Below are 26,674 nucleotides of genomic sequence, written 5' to 3' on the forward strand. Positions count from 1 at the left end.
TCTATGAGGCGAGTCTTGCTAAAGGAAACAAGATTCTTCCCACTCTAAATAATTCCCTCCTGAAAGCCACCATGGTCTGGAGAGAAGTCCTGAGTGTCTGAAGGCCTGGTGGGGCAGGTTTGTGAGTAAGTGTGTGAATTTAGATGATTTGAACCCATTTTAGTTATCAGCGCTATTAGCTTGATTCGATACATACCCCAATAACCTGCTCTATCTCTTAATAAATATTTCTAGGCATGATTTAATTTTTATAAATTTAAAGATATTTTTCTAGTTCTTGCCCATTGGAGCTTCTGATTGTCAGTGGTGTTTTAGTCCTACTCTCAGTCACCTTGGGCACATCCTTAGCCTGCCTGAGCCTCAGGTTTCAGTTTCTCTTCCGTGGGGAGGTTAATCTTTGCCTTGCCTGCTCACAGAGTTGCTTTGAAGATGTGATGTACAAGAATTTTGTTGAATTTCCATTTATTACAGTGGTAAGAACTTGAGATCATGAGGATCCTTACCCCCTTTTAAATAGCATTTCACTTAAAGCATGTTAGTGGATAGACTCGCATGCTTGTGACACGCGTAGTCATGGGAATATCTCTTTGGTTCCTCCAGCATCCCCATCCTCTCCCGAACACTTGCCCACCACCCCTGCAGAGTCTCCAGCGCAGAGATTTGAAGCTCGGATAGAAGACGGCAAACTGTACTACGATAAAAGATGGTAAGTTCTGTGTGAACATAGGTTATTCATTAGTATCTCAAAAGAACCGTTTGGAAAGAGGGCCAGGGCTGTCTCTAGTTATTATTTCAGAGCATGGCTGCTGCTTAACTAACGGTGGAGGGACATTAAGAAGTGTGTCAAGAGTCTTGGATTGATGCTGCTTGTTAGATCTCTGAAGGCAGTGTTCCCCAAAACATGTTCTTCTGATCATGCTGCTGCCACCATACTAGATCCTGCAGGCTTACATCTTTTGTGGTGCCCCTGTAGACTGGGGTCAGGGTTTATGTGCCCCTCTGCCTCCCCTTAACTGTGGCCTCTGTGTGCTGAAATTAATAGGGGTTCTGTGGAAGAAAAGATTCTGTGGTCAGGTGAGTGTGGGCAGTGGCTGTGTTAACTAAGATCAATGGGTTTCATCATTGTAGCACTCTGGGTCTTCTGATACGCTAATGTACACTGTGAATTTATGAGATGTTACTCAGTACTGTTTATCTGACCAAGGTACCCTTTTACACGGTACCGTTTACACAGGCCGTCCTGGTGGCTCAGTGGTAAAGAATCTGCCTGCCAGTGCAGGAGATGTGGGTTCAATCCCTGGGTTGGGAAGATACCCTGGAGGAGGAAATGGTGACCCATTCTAGTATTCTTGCCTGGGAAGTCCTATGGACAGAGGAGCCTGGTGGGGTCGCAAAGAGTAGGACATGAGTGAGTGACTGAGCATGCGTGCACCCTTTTACACACCACATCCTGCAGCACAAGTGTTCCAGGGAAAGTGCCTGGGAGAGGTGTAGCCTAAAACATTACGAGTTTAGATTGAAGATGGTTTGAAACCTTCAGGCCACCATTGAGGTCATTGGGAAGGAAATAGCAAAACAATATGAAAAACCTTATTCATGCATTTGCTCTTTTTGTAAAGGTTTCCTACTGTTTGCTCTGTGACTGGGCATCTGCTAGGTGTCAAGTCACCTAGACCCTGCCACCTTTTCTTTAAATTCTCAATTCCTCCTTTTATTCATTGCCCACGTGTAGGTATACTGTTGCTCAGGGTAAGTCATGGTGGACACGTTTTCATGCTGCCTTTCTACTTGTTTGTATGGAGAATGTTTCTCTGGGTTATTGTAGGGTCTCTGTAATTGCCATTTATAATGGTTATATAATGTTTTGAGTTTCAGTATTTAAACCAAAATTCAAAAATTAGTTATGATTATTTTGAATGTTTTGAGGTTTCTTTAAAAAAAAAAAAAAGAAGCCCAACATTAAATGTCTGAAGTTGGTAAAAATGCCCAGAGACCTAGTGGTGCCTGAAGTAAATCAGTTCACCCTTGAGGTTACAGTGAGTTAATAACCCAGTAGAGGATGAAGGCTGGATCTGTCTGTGAGCCTGATCTTGGTGACTTCTGCCCCTGTCATTTGATTCTTCGGTGTCCTTCTAAAAGGCCAGTTGTCTTGTTTTCTAGGGTTGCTTATTAGAACACAGCACCACTAGATGGCAGGCCCCGACAACTCAACACATCAAGGGGCAAAATAAGATGAAAAATGTTTCTAATAATGAAAACCAAATAACCTTTAAAGATCAAGCCCACACATAAGAACCATCTTCAAAGATGATGAGATTTATCACTAACATCTTTACGAATCTGTGAGTCCTAAAGCCCTGTGATATTTCAGATGATGTTCATTTTGTCATTGTGTCGCTTTCTGTCTTCCTTCTCCTAAGGCTTAGTCCTCAGATTTACGAGATATGAAAAGGCAGTAAAATAAAATTCTGTTTTTCTAAAGAATCCACAGTGACGGGGGTTTCACAGTGTAGACCGTGGTCAGGTGGGATGTGTCCAATCACCTAAGCATTTGGAAGGAATTTCACTGTCTTTCTCCCAGTGGCAGCAGAGATCTTTCAAGTGTCTGGAAGCATCTGATAATTTCAGTGACTTTCAGGTTGCTTACTCTGTTGTTAAGTATGATGACTGTTGTTTTCTGCATTCTTTGTGTTCCTCTTCTGTGGCCTTGCCAGTCAGAGTTCACATCACATCTGCTGAGAGAGGGCCCCTCCCTTTCCGCTGGATCTGGAAAGTGTGTTTGCCAGAATCCTGGCTGGTACACTCCCAGTGCAGGACTGGCCTCTCACATCTGACCAGGCTTCTGATGTTTGGCTCTGTGTCCTTGTCAGTTTGGAGGCTCTCATTCTTCCTTCTTTCTCAGTAGTCCTAGCCTGTGGCCGAGAGGTCATCTGAATTGCTTTCTGCTCTTGCCGGTGGCATGAAGTATTTTTATGAAACAGTATTTCTGGCAAAACACATTTCATTGAGTTTTATTTTTTTTATTTTTATTTTTTTAAAACACATTTCATTGAGTTTTAAATGACCTCAGCACAATGAGTGTGATTTGGGCTGCCCATCTTGGCTTGAATGCTTATTTATCAGGCTACGTTTCACTTGGGAAGATGAGCATCTGCCCTTGCCTCTGGGTACACTGCTTTTAAGATATTTTATGTCCTGCTGGAGGTTTTCCTCACATTTTGATTTGTACTAATGACCCTCCTTAGAAAGCACTGTGAAAGTAGCTGAGATTTTAAGGTGACTCACTGATGCTGCCTGTGCCGGTGGACTGTATTTTCTCCCCTCACTTTAAATCTGGGGCTGCTAAAGTGAATCCAGTGAAATCAACCACTTGCACAGGTGGATTTAACCCTCCGGCCTGGCTGTTATTAATAACTGAAAGCAGTGACTCTTTTTTCATTTTTAATTGGAGGATAATTGCTTTACAGTGTTGTGTTGATTTCTGCTGTACAGCACCTTGAATCAGCTATAAGTGTACGTATATCCCCTCCCTCTTGAGCCTCCCACCCACCCCCACCTCCCCAGCAGTGCCTCTTTACAGCTGGAATTGGGACTTCTTGCACTCCTGTGGTTGTAACATGGCATTCGTTTTTGGGGGGAAATAAAACATTAATATCAGGATTCCCAGGAGGATACAAAATTAAATTAATTCTACCCCTTCTCTGCCCCACTTTTTGACCCACCTTCTAAAGAAATTGCTTTCTTCAATAATAGTAGTTGTGGTTCTAGTTCATTGGGTTTAATAGTAGAGGCAAAACTTTAAGGGCTTAATTGTAGAAATTCCCCCAGGTCAGAATTTCCATTAGTAATAGAGTCAATTTGATGTTTGGGGCTTCTTCTCTGAGGCTATTTAAAATATTTTTTCAGCGGAGATGAGTTGTAGCTTATCAAATAAGTTAATTGGTTTAAAAAAAAAAAGGATACATTTTTACTAATTTAACTCAATTTTTGTTGCTTTTTTTTTTAAACATTTTTTGAACATATTTTGAATTTTCTGCTATTTTTAAAATTAGTATTTAGAATTAGCAAGTAAATTTGTGTGGTAAGGTTGCTATATACTTTATGGTTTCTTCTTGGAAACTTACCCCTCCTATCACCCACTATGTATGAGCACTTTAATTTCTGAGGACTTGTTTTTTCCCAGAGAATTTGGGTAATTAGTAGATTTGATATCCAGGGATAATGGTTCCCCAAGACCACTTTGTGACGGAAGAGAACCCCCCAGAGGTCCCAGAGCCTCTGCTTCAGAAGGACTTGGGAGTCAGCTCGTTGGGCAAACAGTGCTGGCCAGCTCTTCTGTGGAGCACACAGTGGGCACAAGAGCATGTGAGCAGTGGTGGGCATTCAAGCCACCAAGGTTCAGTGACCCCAGAGCAGGCAGCTTTGAGAGGTGGCCGGTTATGTTAGTCCTAGACCGCTTCCCAGGCTTACCAGACCAGATTGCATTTACTCCTGATATCTACTTTAAAGCCAGGCTGGTGTGTTGGCATTTGAATGCTGAGTGTATCGGAAGGAAGATACAGTGCATCCCAGGACAGCTGTTCTGACTATCTCCCAGAATTGCCTTTAACAGATATTAAGACATAATTTGTAACATTAAGTTTTCTTCTTACCATTTTTTGGTTATTTTGGTATTTTCCAGTATTGTGGCTTATAAGAAAGTACAGTATACTTTTTAATACAAGTAATGGGGCTTCCCTGGTGGTTCAGACAGTGAAGAGTCTGCCTGCAATGCAAAAGACCCAGGTTTGATACCTGGGTCGGGAAGATCCCCTGGAGAAGGAAATGGCAATCCACTCTAGTATTCTTGCCTGGAGAATTCCGTGGACAGAGGAGCCTGGTGGCCTACAGTCCATGGGGTTGCAAAGAGTCAGATATGACTCAGTGACTAATGCTTTCACACTTTTGTACCTATTTATTCTGAAAAGAAGAAAACCACACAATGAAAGAAATATCATTCTTTTCTGAGGTTTTTATTTTATATTTTGGTGAAATTTTTATATATTTAATAGACATTTTAATATATAAGCTTACCTGTTTTTTTTCTGTGTATATGATACACACATAACACATATTATGTTGTGTTATGTGCCCAGGGACATAATGGATGTAGCCTTTTTCTTGACTTAGCAGTATATTGAGCACATTTCACACTAGTTATGTACTTCTATACCACACCCACCCATGACCTTTCTTTATTAAAGTACTTAGAAAGTAGTATCAGGGTGACTTGAGGCTAGTTGCATGTTGTTTTGTGTTTTTTATCTCTTTAATAACTCATAATCCCCATAGAGTAGCTGTGAATAGTCTCCCGTTCTGTTTTTATTCTAACCATTACTCACAACTTTACCATTTACATGGGATGGTTGGCTTAGATGTGGGAGGGAAACTCAAGTTTGAGTTTTGCCGTGAACCAGTTCACCCTTTGCTTATGTGCTGTGATATTAACATATTTAGAGTTCTGGAGGTCCCCTGACCCAGTTTACCAACTAATCCCTGGCCAAAGGCAACTTTAAAGCTGAGTCTCAACCAGTGTTGCTGTTCTAAATGACTCTATGATTCTATTTCTTTTCATAGTGTTCTCAGGAAATAAATTGACTTGTAAGCTTGAGTTTTCAGCTCTAAGTAGCATGTTAAAGAATGCTTCAGTTCAGTTCAGTCGCTCAGTCATGTCCGACTCTTTGCGACCCCATGAATCACAGCACGCCAGGCCTCCATGTCCGTCACCAACTCCCAGAGTTCACTTAGACTCATGTCCATCGAGTCAGTGATGCCATCCAGCCATCTCATCCTCTGTCGTCCCCTTCTCCTCCTGCCCCCAATCCCTCCCAGCATCACAGTCTTTTCCAATAAGTCAACCCTTCGCATGAGGTGGCCAAAGTACTGGAGTTTCAGCTTTAGCATCATTCCTTCCAAAGAAATCCCACGGCTGATCTCCTTCAGAATGGACTGGTTGGATCTCCTTGCAGTCCAAGGGACTCTCAAGAGTCTTCTCCAACACCACAGTTCAAAAGCATCAATTCTTCGGCACTCAGCTTTCTTCACAGTCCAACTCTCGCATCCATACATGACCACTGGGAAAACCATAGCCTTGACTAGATGGACCTTTGTTGGCAAAGTAATGTCTCTGCTTTTCAATATGCTATCTAGCTTGGTCATAACTTTTCTTCCAAGGAGTAAGCATCTTTTAATTTCATGGCTGCAGTCACCATCTGCAGTGATTTTGGAGTCCCAAAAAATAAAGTCTAACACTGTTTCTACTGTTTCCCCATCTGTTTCCCATGAAGTGATGGGACTGGATGCCATGATCTTCATTTTCTGAATGTTGAGCTTTAAGCCAACTTTTTCACTCTCCACTTTGACTTTCATCAAGAGGCTTTTGAGTTCCTCTTCACTTTCTGCCATAAGGGTGGTGTCATCTGCATATCTGAGGTTATTGATATTTCTCCCGGCAGTCTTGATTCCAGCTTGTGCTTCTTCCAGCCCAGCGTTTCTCATGATGTACTCTGCGTATAAGTTAAATAAACAGGGTGACAATATACAGCCTTGACGAACTCCTTTTCCTATTTGGAACCAGTCTGTTGTTCCATGTCCAGTTCTAACTGTTGCTTCCTGACCTGCATACAGATTTCTCAAGAGGCAGGTCAGGTGGTCTGGTATTCCCATCTCTTTCAGAATTTTCCACAGTTTATTGTGATCCACACAGTCAAAGGCTTTGGCATAGTCAATAAAGCAGAAATAGATATTTTTCTGGAATTCTCTTGCTTTTTCCATAATCCAGCAGATGTTGGCAATTTGATCTCTGGTTCCTCTGCCTTTTCTAAAACCAGCTTGAACATCTGGAAGTTCACGGTTCATGTATTGCTGAAGCCTGGCTTGGAGAATTTTGAGCATTACTTTACTAGCATGTGAGATGAGTGCAATTGTGCGGTAGTTTGAGCATTCTTTGTCATTGCCTTTCTTTGGGATTGGAATGGAAACTGACCTTTTCCAGTCCTGTGGCCACTGCTGAGTTTTCCAAATTTGCTGGCATATTGAGTGCAGCACTTTCACAGCATCATCTTTCAGGATTTGAAATAGCTCAACTGGAATTCGATCACCTCCACTAGCTTTGTTCCTAATGATGCTTTCTAAGGCCCACTTGACTTCACATTCCAGGATGTCTGGCTCTAGGTGAGTGATCACACTATCATGATTATCTGGGTCGTGAAGATCTTTTTTGTGCAGTTCTTCTGTGTATTCTCACCACCTCTTCTTAATATCTTCTGCTTCTGTTAGGTCCATACCATTTCTGTCCTTTATCGAGCCCATCTTTGCATGAAATGTTCCCTTGGTATCTCTAATTTTCTTGAAGAGATCTCTAGTCTTTCCCATTCTGTTGTTTTCCTCTATTTCTTTGCATTGATCGCTGAGGAAGGCTTTCTTATCTCTTCTTGCTATGAACCTTAATTGAAAAAAGCCCATTTGGGCATGAAGTGAAAGTGAAAGTCGCTCAGTTGTGTCCAGCTCTTTGCAACCCCATGGGCTATACAGTCAATGGAATTCTCCAGGCCAGAATACTGGAGTGGGTAGCCATTCCCTTCTCCAGGGGATCGTCCCAACCCAGGGATCAAACCCAGGTCTCCCACACTGCAGGTAGATTCTTTACCAGCTGAGCCACAGGGAAGCCCTTGTAGGCGTGAAGTGCATCCTTAACTGTGATTTCTTTGCGGTGGATTATTTCATTGTACCAGCAAAACAGAGTCTGTCTTCTTCCCCAACAGAAATCGTGGTAAGATGGCGATGCTTTGCTGGGAGATGCATTTTGGTGGAAGCTACATGAGTTGGTGGGTCTGTTAAGTCAACTCTGTGCAGCCAGAATGAATCAAAGGTTACGTTTGACTGGACTGGACTGGCCCAGGCCAGAGTTGCCAGCAGCACCTCTGCTGATGTTTCCAGCTCTGGTCACACAGCAGCTACTCATTCCCCATGTGGCAGCTGTTACTGACTCATTTGTGCTTTGGCCCTGGTTTCCTCACTTTCATCCTTGGCCTTGTCGCTGAACTTGTAAAAGAAAGTGAAGATGGTCCTGCACTACAGGCCAAGGGAATAGATGCAGAGACTGAAAGGGGGAGAGTCTTGTCTTTTCTCCTGGTCAGTTCTCCCAACTGACCAGGGCAAAGTTAGGTACCTTTTGGTCCAAGTCTAATGCTCTGAACTTCGCCTAGTTAGACTTGGCAAGTATGAGTATTTAATAGTCACTGCCACTATATTCAAAGCTCCTGACAGCAGAGACCCTATGGCCTTGTTGGCTGTCTGCCTCCACCCTCTAGGGTGGCCAGTGAAATAGTGAGTGGCTAATGAGTATTTGTTGAATGAGCAGTCAGAACAAGGGCTGAATTTGACCTGTTGTCTTGTTGAAAAAGTCAGGCCAAATTTACTTATTTTCTATGTGTTATCTGAACAAATAGAAAATAATGGAACAGTGTGTTCAAGCCCATCTATTAATTTTGTCCATCCTCCCGTCTCAGTGTTTTAGGGGTGGAGATAGAGAGTGGGAACAGGTTTTACTTGAAAAATTATATTTTACTTTTTGAACTGGGTCAGTTCAGTTCAGTCGCTCAGTCATGTCCAACTCTTTGCCACCCCATGAACCGCAGCACACCAGGCCTCCCTGTCCATCACCAACTCCCGGAGCCTACCCAAACTCATGTCCATTGAGTTGGTGATGCCATCCAACCATCTCATCCTCTGTCGTCCCCTTCTCCTCCTGCCCTCAGTCTTTCCCAGCATCAGGGTGTTATTCAAATGAGTCAGCTCTTCGCATCAGGTGGCCAAAGTACTGGAGTTTCAGCTTCAGCATCAGTCCTTCCAATGAACACCCAGGACTGATCTCCTTTAGCATGGACTGGTTGGATCTCCTTGCAGTGCAAGGGACTCTCGAGAGTCTTCTCCAACACCAAAGCTCAAAAGCATCAATTCTTTGGCGCTCAGCTTTCTTCATAGTCCAACTCTCACATCTATACATGACTACTGGAAAAACCATAGCCTTGACTAGATGGACCTTTATTGGCAAAGTAATATCTCTGCTTTTTAATAAGCTGTCTAGGTTGGTCATAGCTTTCCTTCTAAGGAGTAAGCATCTTTTAATTTCATGGCTGCAATCACCATCTGCAGTGATTTTGGAGCCCCCCAAAATAAAGTCTGACACTGTTTCCACTGTTTCCCCATCTATTTGCCATGAAGTGATGGGACCAGATGCCATGATCTTAGTTTTCTGAATGTTGAGCTTTAAGCCAACTTTTTCACTCTCCTCTTTCAATTTCATCAAGAGGCTCTTTAGTTCTTCTTCACTTTCTACCATAAGGGTGGTGTCATCTGCATACCTGAGCTTATTGATATTTCTCCCGGCAATCTTGATTCCAGCTTGTGCTTCTTCCAGCCCAGCGTTTCTCATGATGTACTCTGCATATAAGTTAAATAAGCAGGGTGACAGTATACAGGCTTGACGTACTCCTTTTCTTATTTGGAACCAGTCTGTTGTTCCATGTCCAGTTCTAACTGTTGCTTCCTGACCTGCATATAGGTTTCTCAAGAGGCAAGTCAGGTGGACAGGTATTCCTATCTCTTTCAGAATTTTCCACAGTTTATTGTGATCCACACGGTCAGAGGCTTTGGCATAGTCAATAAAGCAGAAATAGATATTTTTCTGGAACTCTCTTGGTTTTTTGATGATCCAGCGGATGTTGACAATTTGATCTCTGGTTCCTTTGTGTTTTCTAAAACCAGCTTAAACATCTGGAAGTTCACGGTTCATGTATTGCTGAAGCCTGGCTTGGAGAATTTTGAGCATTACTTTACTAGCATGTGAGATGAGTGCAATTGTGTGGCAGTTTGAATATTCTTTGTCATTGCCTTTCTTTGGGATTGGAATGAAAACTGACTTATTCCAGTCCTGTGGCCACTGCTGAGTTTCCAAATTTGCTGACATATTGAGTGCAGCACATTCACAGCATCATCTTTTGGGATTTGAAATAGCTCAGCTGGAATTCCATCAGCTCCACTAGTGAACTGGGTCACATAGTCTTAAATAAAAAACCAAATACAGAGTTGGTTTTCCAGCCCTTTCTTTGGCCCCCTTTTCCACTCTGCAGTGAGACCAAGAATGTAGATTTTAGACTTAGAAGATTAGGAGATTGTCTAATCCAAGGAATGGAAGCATTGAAATTAAACTTGAAATCCAGGCTGTTCCTCAAATATAAATTAAGACTCCTTTAATTATATTTTTTGTTGTGGTGGTATTTTTTTTCTCCCCTCCTTTTCTTCATTTCTTTATTACTTTCTTAAATTTGTGCCAGTACTTACATACTTAAAATTTTTAAGAGGGTTAAGTGAAAGTGAAGTGAAAGTTGCTCAGTCATGTCTGACTCTTTGCAACCCCATGGACTATACAGTCCATGGAATTCTCCAGCTCAGAATACTAGAGTGAGTAGCCTTTCTCTTCTCCAGGGGATCTTCCCAACCCAGGGATCGAACCCAGGTCTCCCACATTGCAGGTGGATTCTTTACCAGCTGAGCCACAAGGAAAGCCCTTATGTTAAATATTCTTACCAAAAAAAGAAAAAAAAAAGCTACAAAACTATAGTTATAATAAAGAGGATGGGAAAGACTTTGGGAGGAGACAGATGTTTATGACTGGTGGTGATGATTTCATGGGCATGTACTTATTCTCAAACTCACTTATTTGTGTACATTAAATATGTACCACATTTCAGATGTCAATCATATCTCAAAAAGGTGGTTAAAAAAATAAGTGTATGTCTTGTTTCTGGCAGGTACCATAAGAGCCAAGCCATCTATCTGGAATCGAAGGACAACCAGAAACTGAGCTGTGTGATCAGCTCCGTTGGAGCCAATGAAGTAAGGACTGAACTCCCTCACCCTTTAGGAATGCAAAGTGGGACAAACCTGCAATGCAAGCACCACCACGGAAGTGCAGTGGAATCACTGTACCCACTATATTGTATGTGGGTTAGATTCGAAAGGTAGCACTTTCAGGCAGAAATTGCACATATTGCTCTTGAAAATCTCTTTGCATGATTACAGTATATGTGGGTTTGTATATTCCTTGTGATTGTGAACTCCCTACAGAGTAGTTGAGTCAGGCACCACTGAGATAGACTGCACGAAGGAACACAAGGCAAGTCGGTTTGCCGTCTGCACATTGAAATCATGCCACTTTTTAAGGAAACAGTCCACTGAGGATGGGACTTGCCTGTGGAGCCAGCTTGTCTTTGTTGTTCTCTCTCTCGAGCTCTCATGGGTACTCAGATTTGTTTCTCGCTCTGAGGATCTAGCAAGGCACCTGGCACACAGTAAGTGCTCAATAAATGGGTGGTGGTCTCTTCTGACCCACATGCCACTTCTCGCCTGCTGTCTCTCTCATCCTGTATGTCCTGTTGTGCTTCTGAGCAAGGAGATGCTAGGCTCATATCTTCAGGGACTGGTGTCCTCCAGTTACTCTTGTGGGATGGGGGCTGGTTGAAAGTCAGCTCAGAGGGTCTTGAGGCCGAGGACGATGGGACTGGTCTGTGCGTTCTCCTGCTGGCCCTTCATTAGCAGGCTGTCAGCAGTGTGTAACTGGGTATTGTTAGTAGTCAAAAAACAGTTTAAAACTTTAATAGCTGTTTTGGCTTGATCTTTTATCAGTCCACAAATGTCTGTAAAGAAATTGATTTTTATGTGTCTACCCTCCAACTTACTCATGCCAGTGCACAGTAAATCTAATGAAGCTGGATTATAAAATAAAGTAAGCCTATTCTATTCTCCCAGCTTCCTGAATTGAAAATGCCCTCCAGTGTGACTAGTTTGCAGAATGATTGTTTACTTAGTAGTTACGGAGAGCCTACCAGATAAATGAATGTTATTTTTCTGTAGGCTTGGGATCTGTGTGTCATCCCAAGCCAAGTCAGAACAGGGCATCTCAGAAGCCTGCTGTTCCCTGGCAGTAGGCTTTGCAATTTCACAGCAGAGCACATGTGCCTGGCCCTGTGGGCCACTGTACAAGGTGCATGTGGCTTCCTGGTACCTGAACCTAACTTCAGAACCTGTGCTGTGACACCTCAGGACTTTCAGGAAAATAGAAATGCAAGTTAGGTGGGGGTTTTTTTTTTTTTTTTTTTTCTTTTGAAGATTGTCTCCCTTTGACAGAGTATCAGCGAGATCTGACAAGGGAACAGTGAGACTGAGACATGTCTCCTGGAGGGGAGAAGCCTCAGTGCATTGGAGCCTTGCAACTCTGGCAATGGGGAAACTTTTCTCAATTCTTAGAAATATTTCAGCTCATTTTTTTAATTTCAAATCCTAAGCAACACTGAAGCTACTTGGCCGCTGCATAATTTGACCGTGGGCAGACTTGGTGCATGGGTCGTGGGTCTGAGCATGTTGGTGACTGCCTGCTTGTTCAGCCCTCCTTGGAGTCAGTTTTCAGTTTAAAATGGTTCTACAAGGTCCTTTAGAAGCTTGGCTTCATGTGAGGTCTTTATGTTTAAACCAGTGTACTTGACTAAAGTCTTTGTCTTGTTAAATAATCACAGTAAGGAAATTGAGATGAAACTGAAAATATTCTATGTGTGTCCCCCCACCCCCCAGTGGGTCAGATGGTAAAGAATCTATCTGCAATGCAATCAGGAAGATCCCCTGGAGAAGGGAATGGCTACCCACTCCAGTATTCTTGCCTGGAAAATTCCATGGACTGAGGAGCCTGGCCGGCTACAGTCTGTAGCGTTACAAGGAGTTAGAAGTGACTGAGCGACTTTTTTGAATAAGCTTTTTTAAAGCCTGAAAAATGAATGGGGGAAAGAGGAGAGAGATCTGTGAACTTGCACTTGCATATATGGTGAGATGCAGATCTTTAAAAGACTTACATTACACTTTTATCTCCATCTGATTGCATGTTAGGTACATGGTTGAGAGAACAGGTGAGAACAAGAGTGAGGCGCTGTGGTTGAGTGAGGAAGAGCAAGGGGCCTTGACGTCGTGTGCCAGGGCTTCCATCAGACAAGTGGACTCAGCCTTGCTCTTCTGTAGCATGGGGATGATGCCAGTACTTCTGATGGTTTTCCTGAGAATGAAGGAGCTCAGCTTGGTCATCACAGTGCCTGGCCCCCAGGAATTCCTCCCTCAGGTTGGGTGGGTGATGGAGGGGTAGCCCTCCTTCCCCTCCCTGTCTGCAGGATGCTGTGTATTGAGTGCCCCTGGCAGCTCTGGCAGGCCCCCGCTGGAAGAGTTCTGTCTCAGTTCTGTGGAAGAATATACGTGCCCTGTCCAGTGCCAGACATCTGATCGCATCTGTGGGAGAATGATACTGTCAGGAGGGAAGGACTGTCTTAAGCTAATTTTGCCTTCTCAGCATCCTAATTGGACTTTCACTCACTCACAGGCATTTTTTGTTGTTAATTTTTCTATCATTTCTTGTTATGACCATTAGCCTTAATTGCCAGGAAACTAGAGTTCTAGAAGGCTGTACCATGAAAGTCCCTTGGGTCAAGGAAAATATTTTCCTATTTGGAAGTTTGTTTATCAATATGTGTGTCTTAATGTTGCTAATGCTGTAATCAAACCAAACAAGAAAGAGTCCTTAAGATGGAGGCAGAAATGAAAAAGAAACTCAGGATCACTGTGCTTTCCATTTTTGTACTCAAAGTTGTAAAAAAGGTGACTGGAAGAAATGAGTTCAAGTGCGGATGCCTGCTGTCTGTAGTGGAGGCCAGAGGTCAAGGAGGTGCCTATGAAGGCCTCTTGGGTTGACAGGATGAGGTTGCCCGCTGTCTGCCGGCACCTAGTTGATGCAGACATCCCTGTGCTCTGAAACATGTGTCCCTCAGTACTGCCTTCTCATCCTGTTCCTTTTCCTTCTCTCCCACAGATCTGGGTGAGGAAGACAAGCGACAGCACCAAGATGAGGATTTACTTGGGCCAGCTTCAGCGTGGGCTCTTTGTGATCCGCCGGAGGTCAGCGGCTTGATGTTCTCCAGTATTCTTCTTCCCTCGACCCTTTTTCTGGAATGGTTTTTGGTTTTGTCTTGTTTTCTTAATAGAAAATTTTTAACTTGGGAATGGCTCCTTGGCCTTGGCAGATGGAGAACACTGTGGTGGATTCTGCAAGGCACTCTCGTGGCCAGCCCCATCCCGCCTTGCATCATTCTTTCCCTGCGCCAACTTCTTCCGGTCGTCCGTCACCCTGAAACTGTTGTACTCTCTGGAGCATTGGGAGTTGGCTTTACCAATTTTTTTTTTTTGCTTATGCTTTGTCTTTTTTTTTTTTTCTCTTTTAAAGCCTCCTCTGAAGAGACAGCTCTCTCTATTATCTGTAGGTCTTTCTTCCATGGCGAGGAGCAGGAAGGGGTACCCTCTGCAATGCGTTTTCACCTTTTGAATCCAATCAGTGGATCACATAGGTCCCTTCCTTGTCGAGCGCAGTTCGCTGCTTCCCCAGAAGCTTGGGGCAGAGGTCCTAGCAGAAGAAGAGTCATTCTCCGGACTCTAAGCCTTCTTGGAGAAACGAATGTCTTGTGTTACGTCTGGTGTGTTCCATCCATTCCACCGGCTGAAAGACAGAAAAGTTTGCATGAGAGACAACGTGCACTGCAGTAAACAGAGCTGGGGCAGGGAGAGTGTTTCATATTCATAAAGTGCTGAAGGTACTGATTTCAAATGTTGTTTAGACAAGTGGTTTGTTCACACAGATTTATTCTAGCTCAGTCTGGAACACGAAGTGATCATTTCAGAAATGTTAGTGTGTAGTTCACTGCTGTCTCCTGCTCCCAAGTAGATGAGGTGGTCCCTGCTGCCAGCTGATGATCTGGGTTGTCTGTGGTCTGTGGGGAAGTGAGGTGGATGGTGGAGTCATCAGTGATCTGTACACTTTAACTCAGATCGCACTCTTGTTGCTGATGCCTGTGTTTCACCTTGGCCCTTCCAAACCCATGAAACCTTGTCAGCTCCCAGGAGCTCTGGCCCAGGTTGGAGACAAAGAAGGCTGTGACCACCATTAAACCCACTCTCTCCCTAAATGAATCCGGATGAAACAGCCTGCCCTGCTCACGTTCCTTCGCTCTCCAGATTGGACAGATGACTTACTGGCTGATTGTTTGCTTTAATATTCTTGTTGCCATCTTAAGATGTTAAAGTATTTGGGTCAAGTGTTAGCATCTCTGAGCAATCAGTAGACGTTATGTGTCCTAGGAAACCTTTGTAAGCAATTCCCTTGGTCTCAAGTGATTGTCTTCGTATTATCTCTTGATACACATGTCCCAAAGTAGGTTGTGGAGCTACTTGTGAGGACAAGTAGATTATCTTCTCCAGAGTCCTGGCTTCAACAGAGACCAAACCTTAGTGACCCAGAGTAAAGGCTTGTACAGGTACATTTGAGTTTTAATTTATAATCCAGTTTTTCTCTCATTTTCTTCTGGTGTTGGAGTCTCATTTAGAAAACAGGATAAATGACGTCATTTATCAGAAGTTGCCCGGGCGTTCTGAGTTTCTTTACTGCCTTCCAGCCTCCCACGGTGATGATTTTTACAATAGTGAACCGGATCTGCACTAAACAGGGCCTTCACCTTTTATTTTTTCTTGGCAGCCTTTGCTGTAAGGGCAGCCCTCTCTTGGCTGAATTTTCGCTGTGGTGTGTGTCACCTCCCATAATATCAGGGAGCTCTTTGTTATCCCCTTGCACACTGTGCTGGAAATTTATTTAGATGTATTTTGTGTGTGTTGCCATCAAAGATGGTTTAAAAAAAATTTTTTTTTTTTTTTAATGATTGTCTTATCTTCCTACCACTGCTCTAGAGTTTCTTTGGGGGAGTGGTGGTGGTAAGAATTGTATTGATAACAACTTTTCAGCATTGAAGCAGCAGCAACTCGCCTTGTTTTCTGGCCTTGCCTGGTGGTTCCTTTGTGCTTTCATGAAAAGAATAGTGATTTGAAGACCAGGCACTTTAGCCTTTTCTCTTCTGTAAATTTGGAGAATGTTTGAGGCCACGCTTCAGCGTGGACTCTGCCACACCACTACCTTCTCAGTATCCTCACAGCCCTTCACAGTCATGATGTGGTGAGAATGGGGGAGACCATGTGGTCCACTTGCGATATGGCACAGTAAATTATATTCCTGATCCTGGTATATTTGCTTTTTATTGAGTCACTCCAGAGGTGAAGAGTCAGCAGTTCTGCCCCTCAGTTAGACCCCTGTGGTTGGTGACCAGGGAGGGAAGAGCCCCCTTGTTAGGAGATAGAGGTGCTTTTATGATGGGCCAAGTCAAACAAGACAAGGAAAAAACAGATTCTGAGCTTCCTAGAATAAGAGGGGCCTGGCTTTAACCCAGGTGGTTATTGTTCTTCCAAAAGGCCTTTATCTCGTCAGGGCATGAGATAAATTCCCAGATTCAAACTATTTCCTGAAAGTGGTACTTGGATAAAGTTTGGTCCAGACAATTCCAATCAATAACCTATACATATGTTAATCTGATCAAGAACCTGTATGTATGTTATTCAAGAAGCTGTATGTGTGTGATCCTGATCAAGAACCTGTCCACGTGTTTCGTTCGAGGCATCAGCCTCAAGTGTTGCCCGCAGTGTTTGCTGCGGGTGTGCCCTAATATTTATTTTACCTCCACCTAGGAGTTGTGTCTCCCTCTCTAAGCCGGTGTCCTCTTGAACAGTTTCCAGATTTCTGCAGCCATACCAAAGCCAGGATATTTTCCTTGATTTGGATACCAGTATTTATAGAAGTCTAACTAACTACCTAACTTTAAGTTTTTTTTTTTAAAGAAATTCTAACTGGGGCCAGTAGAAGATCCCAGAAGCTGATCTGCAAATCAAGCTACTTGTATTGGTGTGTGAGACCCTATGTTTAGGATTGGGTGACTTTTCTAAGAGAAATACAGGGGGTGGGATGGAATGGGTTTGGTTGCAATGTTTTTTTTTTTTTTTTTAACCTAACTTGACTGGCTGGGGGGAGGGGAGGGGGATCCTATTTTTTACAATATTTTTGTTTTTTATTTTCTATTACCATTTCCTTTTACCCTTGAATTTCTACTAAAATTCCTCCTGATAAAAAAATCTTGTTTCTAATCTGGGAATTTGAAATCTCGGTACTTAATGTTACACCGTTTTTTCCAAAGAGTTTAAAACACTTTAATACCAGAACATGGCAAAAAATAATAACAACATACAGCCATTTCAAGCAGTTGGTGGGCTTTTTTTTTTTATACAATAACATCATTAACTGGTACATTAAATGTTCTGAGAGGTGAATGTAACAAGTAGAGGGTTTTATTTTTTTTCTTTAAATGACAATAAACTTTCAAAGAGAAAACCAGCATGTAATCTGTGTGACATCCATTGATTGCCTAAATGATTAAAATTTATTTTAGGTTTTCCCTTCAGTGGTCATGGAGGAAGGAAGTTGGAGAAGAGGGAGGGACTTCCTAGACATTTAGCTTGCTGTGAAGAGTGAGATATGTGTGATGTCCAAGATGAACTCCCAGGTCTGTAAAGAGCCAGTCTATGGTTGTCAACCCTTAAGTGTAGCCAGCTAAGCTGTCTTCTGGTCAGAAAGGATAGAAGAACGTGATTAAAAATGAAGTAAATACGGTTGACCTAAGGTAGGAAAGGCCTTAAGGTAAACTGGTCTGATGAAGAGGATGCTGTTCATTGAGAACTCAAGAGCAGTACTTGCCAGTCTCACCAAAAAACATGGTGTTTCCACAGCTCCCCCGGGGGGGTGAAGTGGTGAGGCCACTTTCTGCCCCTGGGGGCCAACGACATCTTGTGCTCACAGCCCAGTTGTGCTTGTAACACCCATTGGGAAGGGCTGCTCCACACTCTGGATAATGGAGAAGGGCAGTCACAATCTGCATAATTCTTTATTGTTATTGTAACAACTCACTGGAAATGAGTTATTTATTGTTATTCATACAACTCATTGGAAATGACCCCGATGTTGGGAAAGATTGAAGGCTGAAGGAGAAGGGGGCACCAGAGGAAGAGATGGTTAGATAGCATCACCGACTCAATGGACATGAATTGGAACTCCAAGTGATAGTAGAGCACAGAGAAACCTGACGTGCTGCAGTCCATGGGGATGCAGAGTCAGACATGACTTAGCAACTGAACCACCACAACAGTCATATAGAAAAGTGCACAAATCTTAATTGTACAAGTTTTCTCAGTGTGAGTACGTACGTGTAACCAGCATCTAGACCGAGAGACAGCGTCCATGAGCTCCATAGACCTTCAGTTATCATTCCTTGCCCCGGTAACTGCTTGCCTGACAAGTTTCCTCTGTTCTAATCACCTTAGCCTTCAAGCTTTTCAAGTCTGTGGGTCCTTCCATAGTTGTAGAAGAGCCAAGTTTCTGGTGTAGGCTAGGGGCTGTGGATCGGGGATATGAGAGCTGGCAGCAGAGGGTGTGGTTCAGACTTAGGTCAATGAGCTCACTCCTATTTGTTACCAAGGCAAATGTGGCTTGCCCTTGATGTTAGTATCTGCCTTTTAGCTGAGTACTCTATATATCAGGCTCTAGACTAAACCCTCTGTAGGAGGTGTTTTCTCACTTAATTGTGGCAGTAATCTGTTGAAGAGTACTGATACAAAATCAGTCCAAGGCTTCTTGGAAACCCAGAGATCAGCACCATGCCTGGTAAGTGCTCCGTGAATGGTAGCTGTCGAGCAGCGTTAGTGTAAAATGATGGGTAGAGTGAGGCAGACCCGGCGCTGTGCCCTTCACCTGCATCCTCTCGTTGAAGCCTTGTAACAGTCTTGGAGGGAGCACATCATTGTTATCACCAGTTTATGGAGGAGGAAGCAGGTTCCATTAGTCACAGAAAATGGTTCAGTAACTTCTCCAAGGTCACATACTGAGGGGCTGAGTCCAGATCTTTTGGATTCTAAGCCAGCTTTCCTACCTACTACCTTTTGCTGTCCTTTCCCGACCTCTTCTGTTAAAATCAGATTCAGCATTCTCACCTTTCTCCTTCAGTGCTTCCCTAGCTGTTTGCTTTTATCTGCTCTCATCTCTTGGACACACATCCAGAGAAAATTTTAGAGGTGAAAACACTTGGTCGGACCTTTCACCTTGCCAGATGACTCTGGCACTCTCCCTTGGTAGGAGAGCAGCTCCCGAGAGCTGAACTCCTGGCCAGGAGGTTGCCTGCCTTTGAAAAGGCATGAGTGTGCCAGTTCTGCAAGAGAAGGAACCGTTGAGAACACAAAAGAGTCTTCCATTTGAATGGAGCTGACTTGGTCTCATGAGCAGTGAGAGCAAGGCTTCAGAGGCAAACACGGATCTGGTTTTCCAACCCACTTTCTTCTTGCCTTTCCTGTGTATAAAGTGAGGAGGAGGGTTAGGAGCCATTGACCTGGTTCTAAAATGTGGGCAGAGAGCTAAATATCTGACATGGTGCTGTACTCTGCATGTTGCATCCTGTGGAGTCACCAGCTGGAAGAGAGAGCCGCAGGGTTCCACATTACTTGCTGCAAGCTCAGCACCCACCAGCAACCTGGGCAGAAGCAGGAACAGAACGAATTTCTGGTGTCTCACTAGTGTTAGAGACTCCACAAGCCCCATTTTTGGGTAAGTACTTTCCCAGCAAGGCGCACTGGGACTTCCTTGGAAGTCCAGTGGTTAAGACACTGCACTTCATTGCAGGGGGTGTGGGTTTGATCCCTGGTTAGGGAACTAAGATTCTGTGAGCTGCATGGCTTGGCCAAAAAACCAAAAAAGCACTAGATGGAATGAACTAGAAATACGGCACCACCAGCTCACCCTATTGGACGTAATTGCATGGCCAGAAATACGTTAGCCATAGCAACTTTTTTCATGCTAACTGGAATTGATATTTTTGTGAATAGGTGTGATTATTAAGACAAAGAGATATGTATGTTTAGGAGGCTCCCCAGGGGAGTGAGATAGATAAGACACAGCATAGGTACCTAGGTGCTTAATCCCTTTAACCCATTTTCTCTAATTTGTGTCTGCTCAATTCCCTGAAAGATAGAGATCTATAAGATGGCAGAATTTGCTTAACAGATTGGGGAAGACCAGTAATCAAAATGGTAAAGCTTCTCTCCCCTGTTTCCCAGGAGCTGGAGACTCAGCAGTCTGGGTTCTGGTTTTCTGTAGGCCGATGCTCGGATCTGTTGGCATCAGTGCTCCCTTTGCCAGTGGTGTAGATGGGCCAGGGTAAAAGCAGGAGTGTTCCAGAGCCAGCCAGGAGAGAACAAGCAGGTGCTGGGGTGGTGGGGGGCGGGGGGGGGGGGGCGGAATGCGGCGTGCAGCCCTAGGAATCCAGGCAAGGCCCTGCCGACAGTCAAGAATCACTTACTTCACCATCAAGTGTTTACAGAGATGCAGTGTGGCAGAGCAAAGCTTAGAAATCAGCCTTTGAATCCGGCTTTGCTGCTTAACTAGCCGTGTGACCTTGGGCAATGTAATCCCTCTGAACCTCAGTTCCCTCATCTGTTAAATAATAATATCTACCTTGGAGGGTGATTTTGAGGATTCTAATAATACTAACACATCTACTGCTTACTGTGTGCTAGGCATTTTACATATATTAACTAATTGAATCCTTATAATCCTAGGAGGTAGGTAGTCTTATAATCCTTATTATGTAGTTGAGGAAATGGAGAATCAGCTTAGGTAACTTGCACAAGGTCACACTGCTTGTATGTAGTGAGTGAGCCAGGATGCCAAGGCCAGGTGGTCTCTCCTGAGTCCCTGCCCTTGTCCATGGTGGTGTCCATAACACAGGGCTGAACAGGGAGTGCCCAGTCTACGGAGTCTGTCCCTTCCATTGTCATCCTATGGTCATCTGTCTGCCGTCCTTAAGTGTCAGTCTGAGAGCCGAATTCTAAGAGACCAGAGTGACTCCTGGGAAGCTTACTGGTTGAGTGTCAATAGACATTGAAGATAAAGATGTTGGCTTAGGAAATCATGCTAAAAATCAGCTACAAATGGGTTGTGAATACCCACTCTGTTGGGTTGAGAAGGATTCTGTGGCCCAAGTTTAGGTGGAGTGCGAAAGAGTAGTGGGCAAGGGGAGCCTGTTATTTGCCATCCCTGAGTTAGACCCCTTCCTTCATCTTGAAGCTGAAAGCATCTGAGGCCCAGGGATGATAACAATTTGCCTGAGAGTCACATGGCTAGCTCTGGGCAATGCATGGCTAGAACACAATTGGGCCAGTCATTTGAATTACTTGTGTCAGACTCTGTGCTGGGAAGCCTGGTGGAGAGTCCACTTTATGACCTGGCTAATTTGTTGCCTCAGTGGATTCATTTTTGCCTTTGTGTCTGCAGTAGAGGTGATGGGGGTCCTGGGTTTGTCATCCTGGTTTGGCCACTCATTGACCTTGGGACATTTGCATAACATCTGTGTGCTTCAGTGTTAGGCACTCACCCCAGCGTGCCTGGGACTTTTCTGGGTTTTGCACTGAAAATCTTACATCCCAGGAACCCCCTCAGATCCTGGCAAACCAGGACAGCTGGTCATTTTAAGTTTTCTCCTTTGTGAAATGGTGAGAATTGCCCCTTTTCCATGGAGTTGTTTTGAGGATTAGCTGATTTATTTGGGGTAAAGCACTTAGAAGTAGTAAGTGCTTATTTAGGATGTAGTAAGATCTCAGTACCTGTTGGTTGTTTCTTGCTCTTATTATTATGAGAGCTGACGTGTCTCTGCCACAGAATGGTTTCCTGGAGAGCCTCACTCTCATCCCAGACAAGATTGGGAACCTACCTACAGTCATCTGGTCACCTGTACCCAGTTGCTTGGGATGTTTTTTCTTCTTGAAACAGTCCATAATTAGAGACTGTGATAGTCATTGCATTCAATTCACATGATATTTATGCCACATCTATTTTATGTTATGTAGTAGATGAGGCTCTTTTTGAGGATTTAGAGATAAAAGCATAGTTCCATGGTTGTCAGTAATTCTGGTTCAGTATAATAGATGTGGAGGAAGTGGGACTGGAATGTGGGTGATTGAGAAAATAATAGCAGCTGACATTTATTGAGCAAAGGGTTTAGCCTTTGTGTACATTATCATTTATTATTGATTGTAACCCTATGAGGTTGTGACTACAGATCTACATTTCACAGATTAGAAAGCTAAGGTTTCTAGAGGTGAAGAACTTGCCTCAAGTTCAACCAAACTCAATTCCAAAGCAGGTCTTGCTGACCCAGAGTCTGTATTCTTATTAGCCATGGAGCACTTTATAATTTCTCCTGAAAGAAAATAAAATTTGAGCTTGGCCTGAAAGCTGGGCCAGTCTCGAGCAGTGTCTGTGGCGGGGAACGGGAAATCACATGGAGGAGATAGCTGGAGTGAAAGCACGAGGTGGGAGAGTGGGGGCCGTGCTGAAAAAGTCAGAGAAGTGTGTGTTCAGCCATCAGCCTGCATGACTGTGCTTTGAACTTCAAAGCCAGTTTGCTCCCCAGCCCCGTATCTTTTTGTCCTTCCATACCTTCTGGGGCTCACCTTCTGTAGTTCCCCGCCTCGCTCCTTTTCTCGCTCTCCTCGGCCCACCATGTCCCCCGCCCTCCTCGCCTTTTATATTGCCAGTGCAGCGGCTCGTGGCGGTCCTGCAGTGACGCTTTCCAATTTCACACTTACATGCTCCTGAAAGTATTCGTAAACTAACTCGTATGTAAAACCAATAAAGGGCAACAGCACACATCCCTGTTAGACAGTAATTCTGTTTGACTCCCTTTTCTTCTGCTTTGATCCCGCTTCTTCCCACAAGCATGGTGCACTGCCCTTACCAGAAGGAGGAGCTTTCAGAAGTCCAAGTGTGGGAGAACCCTGGAAGCATACGAGGACTAGGAAGGAATAAGGGCTTGTGTTAATTGAGCACTTACTCTGTGCCCAGGCGAGTGCTAAGAACTTTTCCATACATCATCTTATCTAATGCACTCAGCAAGCATGAGAGATATGTCTTAATGATTCCCTAAGTTTCTAGAAGGGGGCTTCCCTGGTGGCTTAGTGGTAAAGAATCTGCCTACAGTGCGGCAGACACAGGTTTGATCCCCTGGAGAAGGAAATGGCAATCCACTCCAGTATTGTTTTTTTTTTTATTAATTTGTTTTTGGTTGTGCTGGGTCTTCGTAGCTGCTCAGGCTTTCTCTAGTTGTGGTGAGCAGGGCTAACCTCTAGTACGGGTGCAGAGGCTTCTCACTGCGGTGGCTTCTCTTGTTGTGGAGCACAGGTTCTAGGCATGCACAAGCTTCCGTGGTTGTAGCATGTGGGCTCAGTAGTTGTGGCTCCTGGGCTTAGTTGCTCTGCGGCATGTGGAATCTTCCCGGATCAGGGATCAAACCCTTGTCTCCTGGATTCTTTACCACTGAGTCACCAAAGAAGCCCCCATTCCAGTGTTCTTGCCTGGGAAATCTCATGGACAGAGGAGTCTGGCAGGCTACAGTCCATGGGGTTGCAAAAGAGTTGGACACAACTTAGCAACTAAACAACAGTTTTCCAGATGAAGAAATGGAGGCTCAGAGGAGTAAAAATGTGTTCACCTCTGCATCCCCTTCATGTGTCTCCTTTCCCCACTGGTTTCTCCTGTCCCTAACAGACTGGCCAGGTCCAGAGAATGCTGAGATATCACTGGAGTCAACCCCTTCCATTTTCACACCTGGTAAGCCACCTCCGAAGTTCACTGTGAGGATTAAATGAGGTCATGGAAAGCAAGCAGCCAGAACAATGGCCCTCATGCTTGAAACAAGCCTTTAGGTTGCTCTCCGCACTTCAGAGAATGTATCCCACATCGCTCACTGCCCCTGTTAGAGACCGTTGTTATCTTAGTTGTCATCTTTCCTACCTGCTTGTGTCCCATCATGACTTGAGGCTAAACTCACTGCTCCCTTGCCCACAGTAAGCCAACAGAAACCACTAGCGACAGGGCTTGAAATTCAAGACCAAGCAGGTGTCCAGGCCTCTCCTCTTCACCATATTAACGCCTCTCTAGAGAATAGTTTGAACCACTACCCCTCTGGTTGTGCTGAGAAACCTAATGGACTGTGAGCCAGTGAAGAAAGGGCCTGGATCAAGGAACTTTGTTTTTCCTCCAAATTCCCAGGGACTGGTATACAGTAGGCACACATTAAATGCTTATTGAACAAATCGATAGGTGACTGTTGCCTGATTTCTGATTGCAGCTTATTAATCTCTCTCTAAGATCAAAGTAATGCACATGCAGTTTAGAAAGTCAAAGGATTTTATCAAGTGGCCACAAAATACAGTAGTCCTCTGTTTTCTCCTTCATTTCCCCTCCCAGAATCAACTACCTCACCTCCTTAAGCTGATTATTTTGGTATTTAACTTCTATATCTCCTTGTTACTAATGCTGGACATATCCATCCTAGGCATTCTCTATTAAATTCCTCCTGTGGAAGCCATTCTGTACTCCCCCAAAATAGATCTTTAGTAATTTTGATTAGCTCAGTATTCAGTGTTTACATCCTTATGGCTGGAGAACACTGGAGCTGTGAATAGTTGCAGCTGAATCATGTTGTAAACTGTGGTTGCCTTTTCTTTCCTGGACAATGTTTCCCCCAGGAGTTAATAATTACCTTGCGTTTTGCCCTCATTTTTGTTTTCTTGGTTTTCTATGTACTCTTATAAATTTGACCTCAAAGACTTCAATGAGTGTCTCAATTCCCAATAAGACATTGAGATGCATCAGGTATTCCATACGTTCCATCGCCCTGAGAAGCTTCCTGCCTGAGGGCCTCTGACCTCCACTCTGAACCGGTTGCCCTGCAGCCTGACACATAGCTGTCCCTCTGGGGTTCCCCTCCTCACCACCATCCTGGAGATCCCCTATATCTCTCTGTGTTTGGCTCTCCCATCTCTTGTTTCTCTTGTCTTGTTTCTCTGCTTCCTCCCCAATTTGGGTAAAACGCATCTTGCAGTAACTTACCAAGCGTGATTCAAAACACTTCTATTCTTGTACTTCTGTTGATGCTTTGGCTGGTATAACTTAAGTTTTTCATGCCCAGAATTTAGTCCCTTACATATCCAGAACTTAAAAGGCCTCTTAAGTACTTAGCTCTTAATGGTATTTCAAACAGCCCCTCCCTCCCTGGACGTCCATTTCTAGAAATTCTTTGTGCTGCTAATTCATTATTTTCAAGTTCTTCATTGTCAGGTTTTAAAATTCAGGTTTTTTTTTTTTTTTCTTTTTCAGTTTACTTCCCAGCTTCTAAAATTTGGTTGTTTCTTCTCCAGTGTTTCTCCATTTTGGAGGGTTTAATTCTGACTTGGAGATTGTTTTTCTGTAAGATTTTGAAGGCAGTGTTTATTGCTGTCTAGCTTCCAATGTTGTCTTTGAGAAGTCTGAAGCCATTCTGACTACTGATTTTTTGATCTGACCTTTTTCTCCAGCTAATTCATCACTATATACTTGGTTTATGACATTGTGTGCAAGTTTGAGGTGTACAACATAATTTGATACATGTGTGTTATGATTATCAATAAGGCTAGTTAAACATATCCACCACCTCATTAGTTATGTTTGTGTGTGGTAAGAACTTTTAAGATCTACTGTCTTCGTAACTTGCAAGCACACACTACAGTATTGTTAACTAGTCACCATGCTGACCATTACATCCTCAGACTCTATTTATTTTATAACTGGAAGTTTGTACCACTGAACACCTTCACCCATTTCCTCTAGCTCCTATGCTCCGCCTTTGGCAACCACCAATCTACTGTTTCTATGAGTTCTTTTTTTTTAGCTTCCACATATAAGTTATATGCAGCATTTTTATTCTGTTTATTTCACTTAGCATAATGCCCTCAAGGTTCATTGATATTGTTGCAAATGATAGGATTTTCTTTTGTGTGTGTGTGCTTGTGGTTTTCTTATTTCAGCAAGATCTTAGTTTCCTGACCAGGGATTGAACCTGGTCCCATAGCAGTGAAAGCACTGAGTCCTAACTGCTGGACTGCCAAAGAATTCCCTGTACCACATTTTCTTTATCCATTCCTCTATCACAGGTTTTTCTCATGTCTTGGCTATTGTGAATAATTCTTTGGTGACAAGTTGGTGCAGATATTTCTTTGAGATGATGATTTCATCTTCTTTGGATATATACCCAAGAGTGGGATGGCTGGATCATCTGGTAGTTCTATTTTTAACTTCTTGAGGAAGCTCCATACTTTTTCCATAATAGCTGTCCAAATTTACATTCCCACCAACACTGCATAAGAGTTTCCTTTTCTCCGTATCCTGGCCAGCACTTGTTAACTCTTGTCTTTTTGATGATAACCATTTTACAGGTGTGAAGTAACATCTCATCATGGCTTTGATTTTCATTTCTCTGAGCACCTTTTCATGTACCTGTGGGTCATCTGTGTGTCTTCTTCAGTGATCTGAGTTTTTAACATCTCTGGAAGCTCATATGATCCTTGGTGTTTTGAAAGCCCATGACAGTGGGCTGTGGCATGGACCCATAGTGCTGAGTGGTTAGTGGGCTTTTTCAATTCTGGAAACTTAGATCCTCAAATTCTAAGAGTTGAAATATTTAAATATATATGTTTAATATATTAAATGTTTAATATTAATACATTAAAATATTGTATATAATCTTAAATATTA

The 26,674-nt window shown here is 43.5% G+C and overlaps 1 protein-coding gene across 4 annotated transcripts in view; it reads left to right on the plus strand.

Moving 5' to 3' along the window:
- The window catches only part of SUDS3 (SDS3 homolog, SIN3A corepressor complex component), a 129,440-nt gene that overhangs the window by 20,583 nt on the left and 82,183 nt on the right, over positions 1-26,674 (plus strand). Inside the window, exons 10-13 of one of the 4 annotated variants that reach the window (XM_070386128.1) lie at positions 601-706; positions 10,854-10,938; positions 13,946-14,031; positions 14,357-17,395. In XM_070386128.1, coding sequence (XP_070242229.1) covers positions 601-706; positions 10,854-10,938; positions 13,946-14,031; positions 14,357-14,366 — 287 coding nt within the window. In that variant the 3' untranslated portion in view covers positions 14,367-17,395. Of the gene's footprint in view, positions 1-600; positions 707-10,853; positions 10,939-13,945; positions 17,396-26,674 lie in introns of those variants that run through there. The other 3 variants (XM_070386126.1, XM_070386129.1, XM_070386127.1) reach the window with 3 other exon arrangements.

This window comes from Bos mutus, chromosome 17 (genome assembly GCF_027580195.1).
Source record: "Bos mutus isolate GX-2022 chromosome 17, NWIPB_WYAK_1.1, whole genome shotgun sequence".
Lineage (NCBI taxonomy): Eukaryota > Metazoa > Chordata > Mammalia > Artiodactyla > Bovidae > Bos > Bos mutus.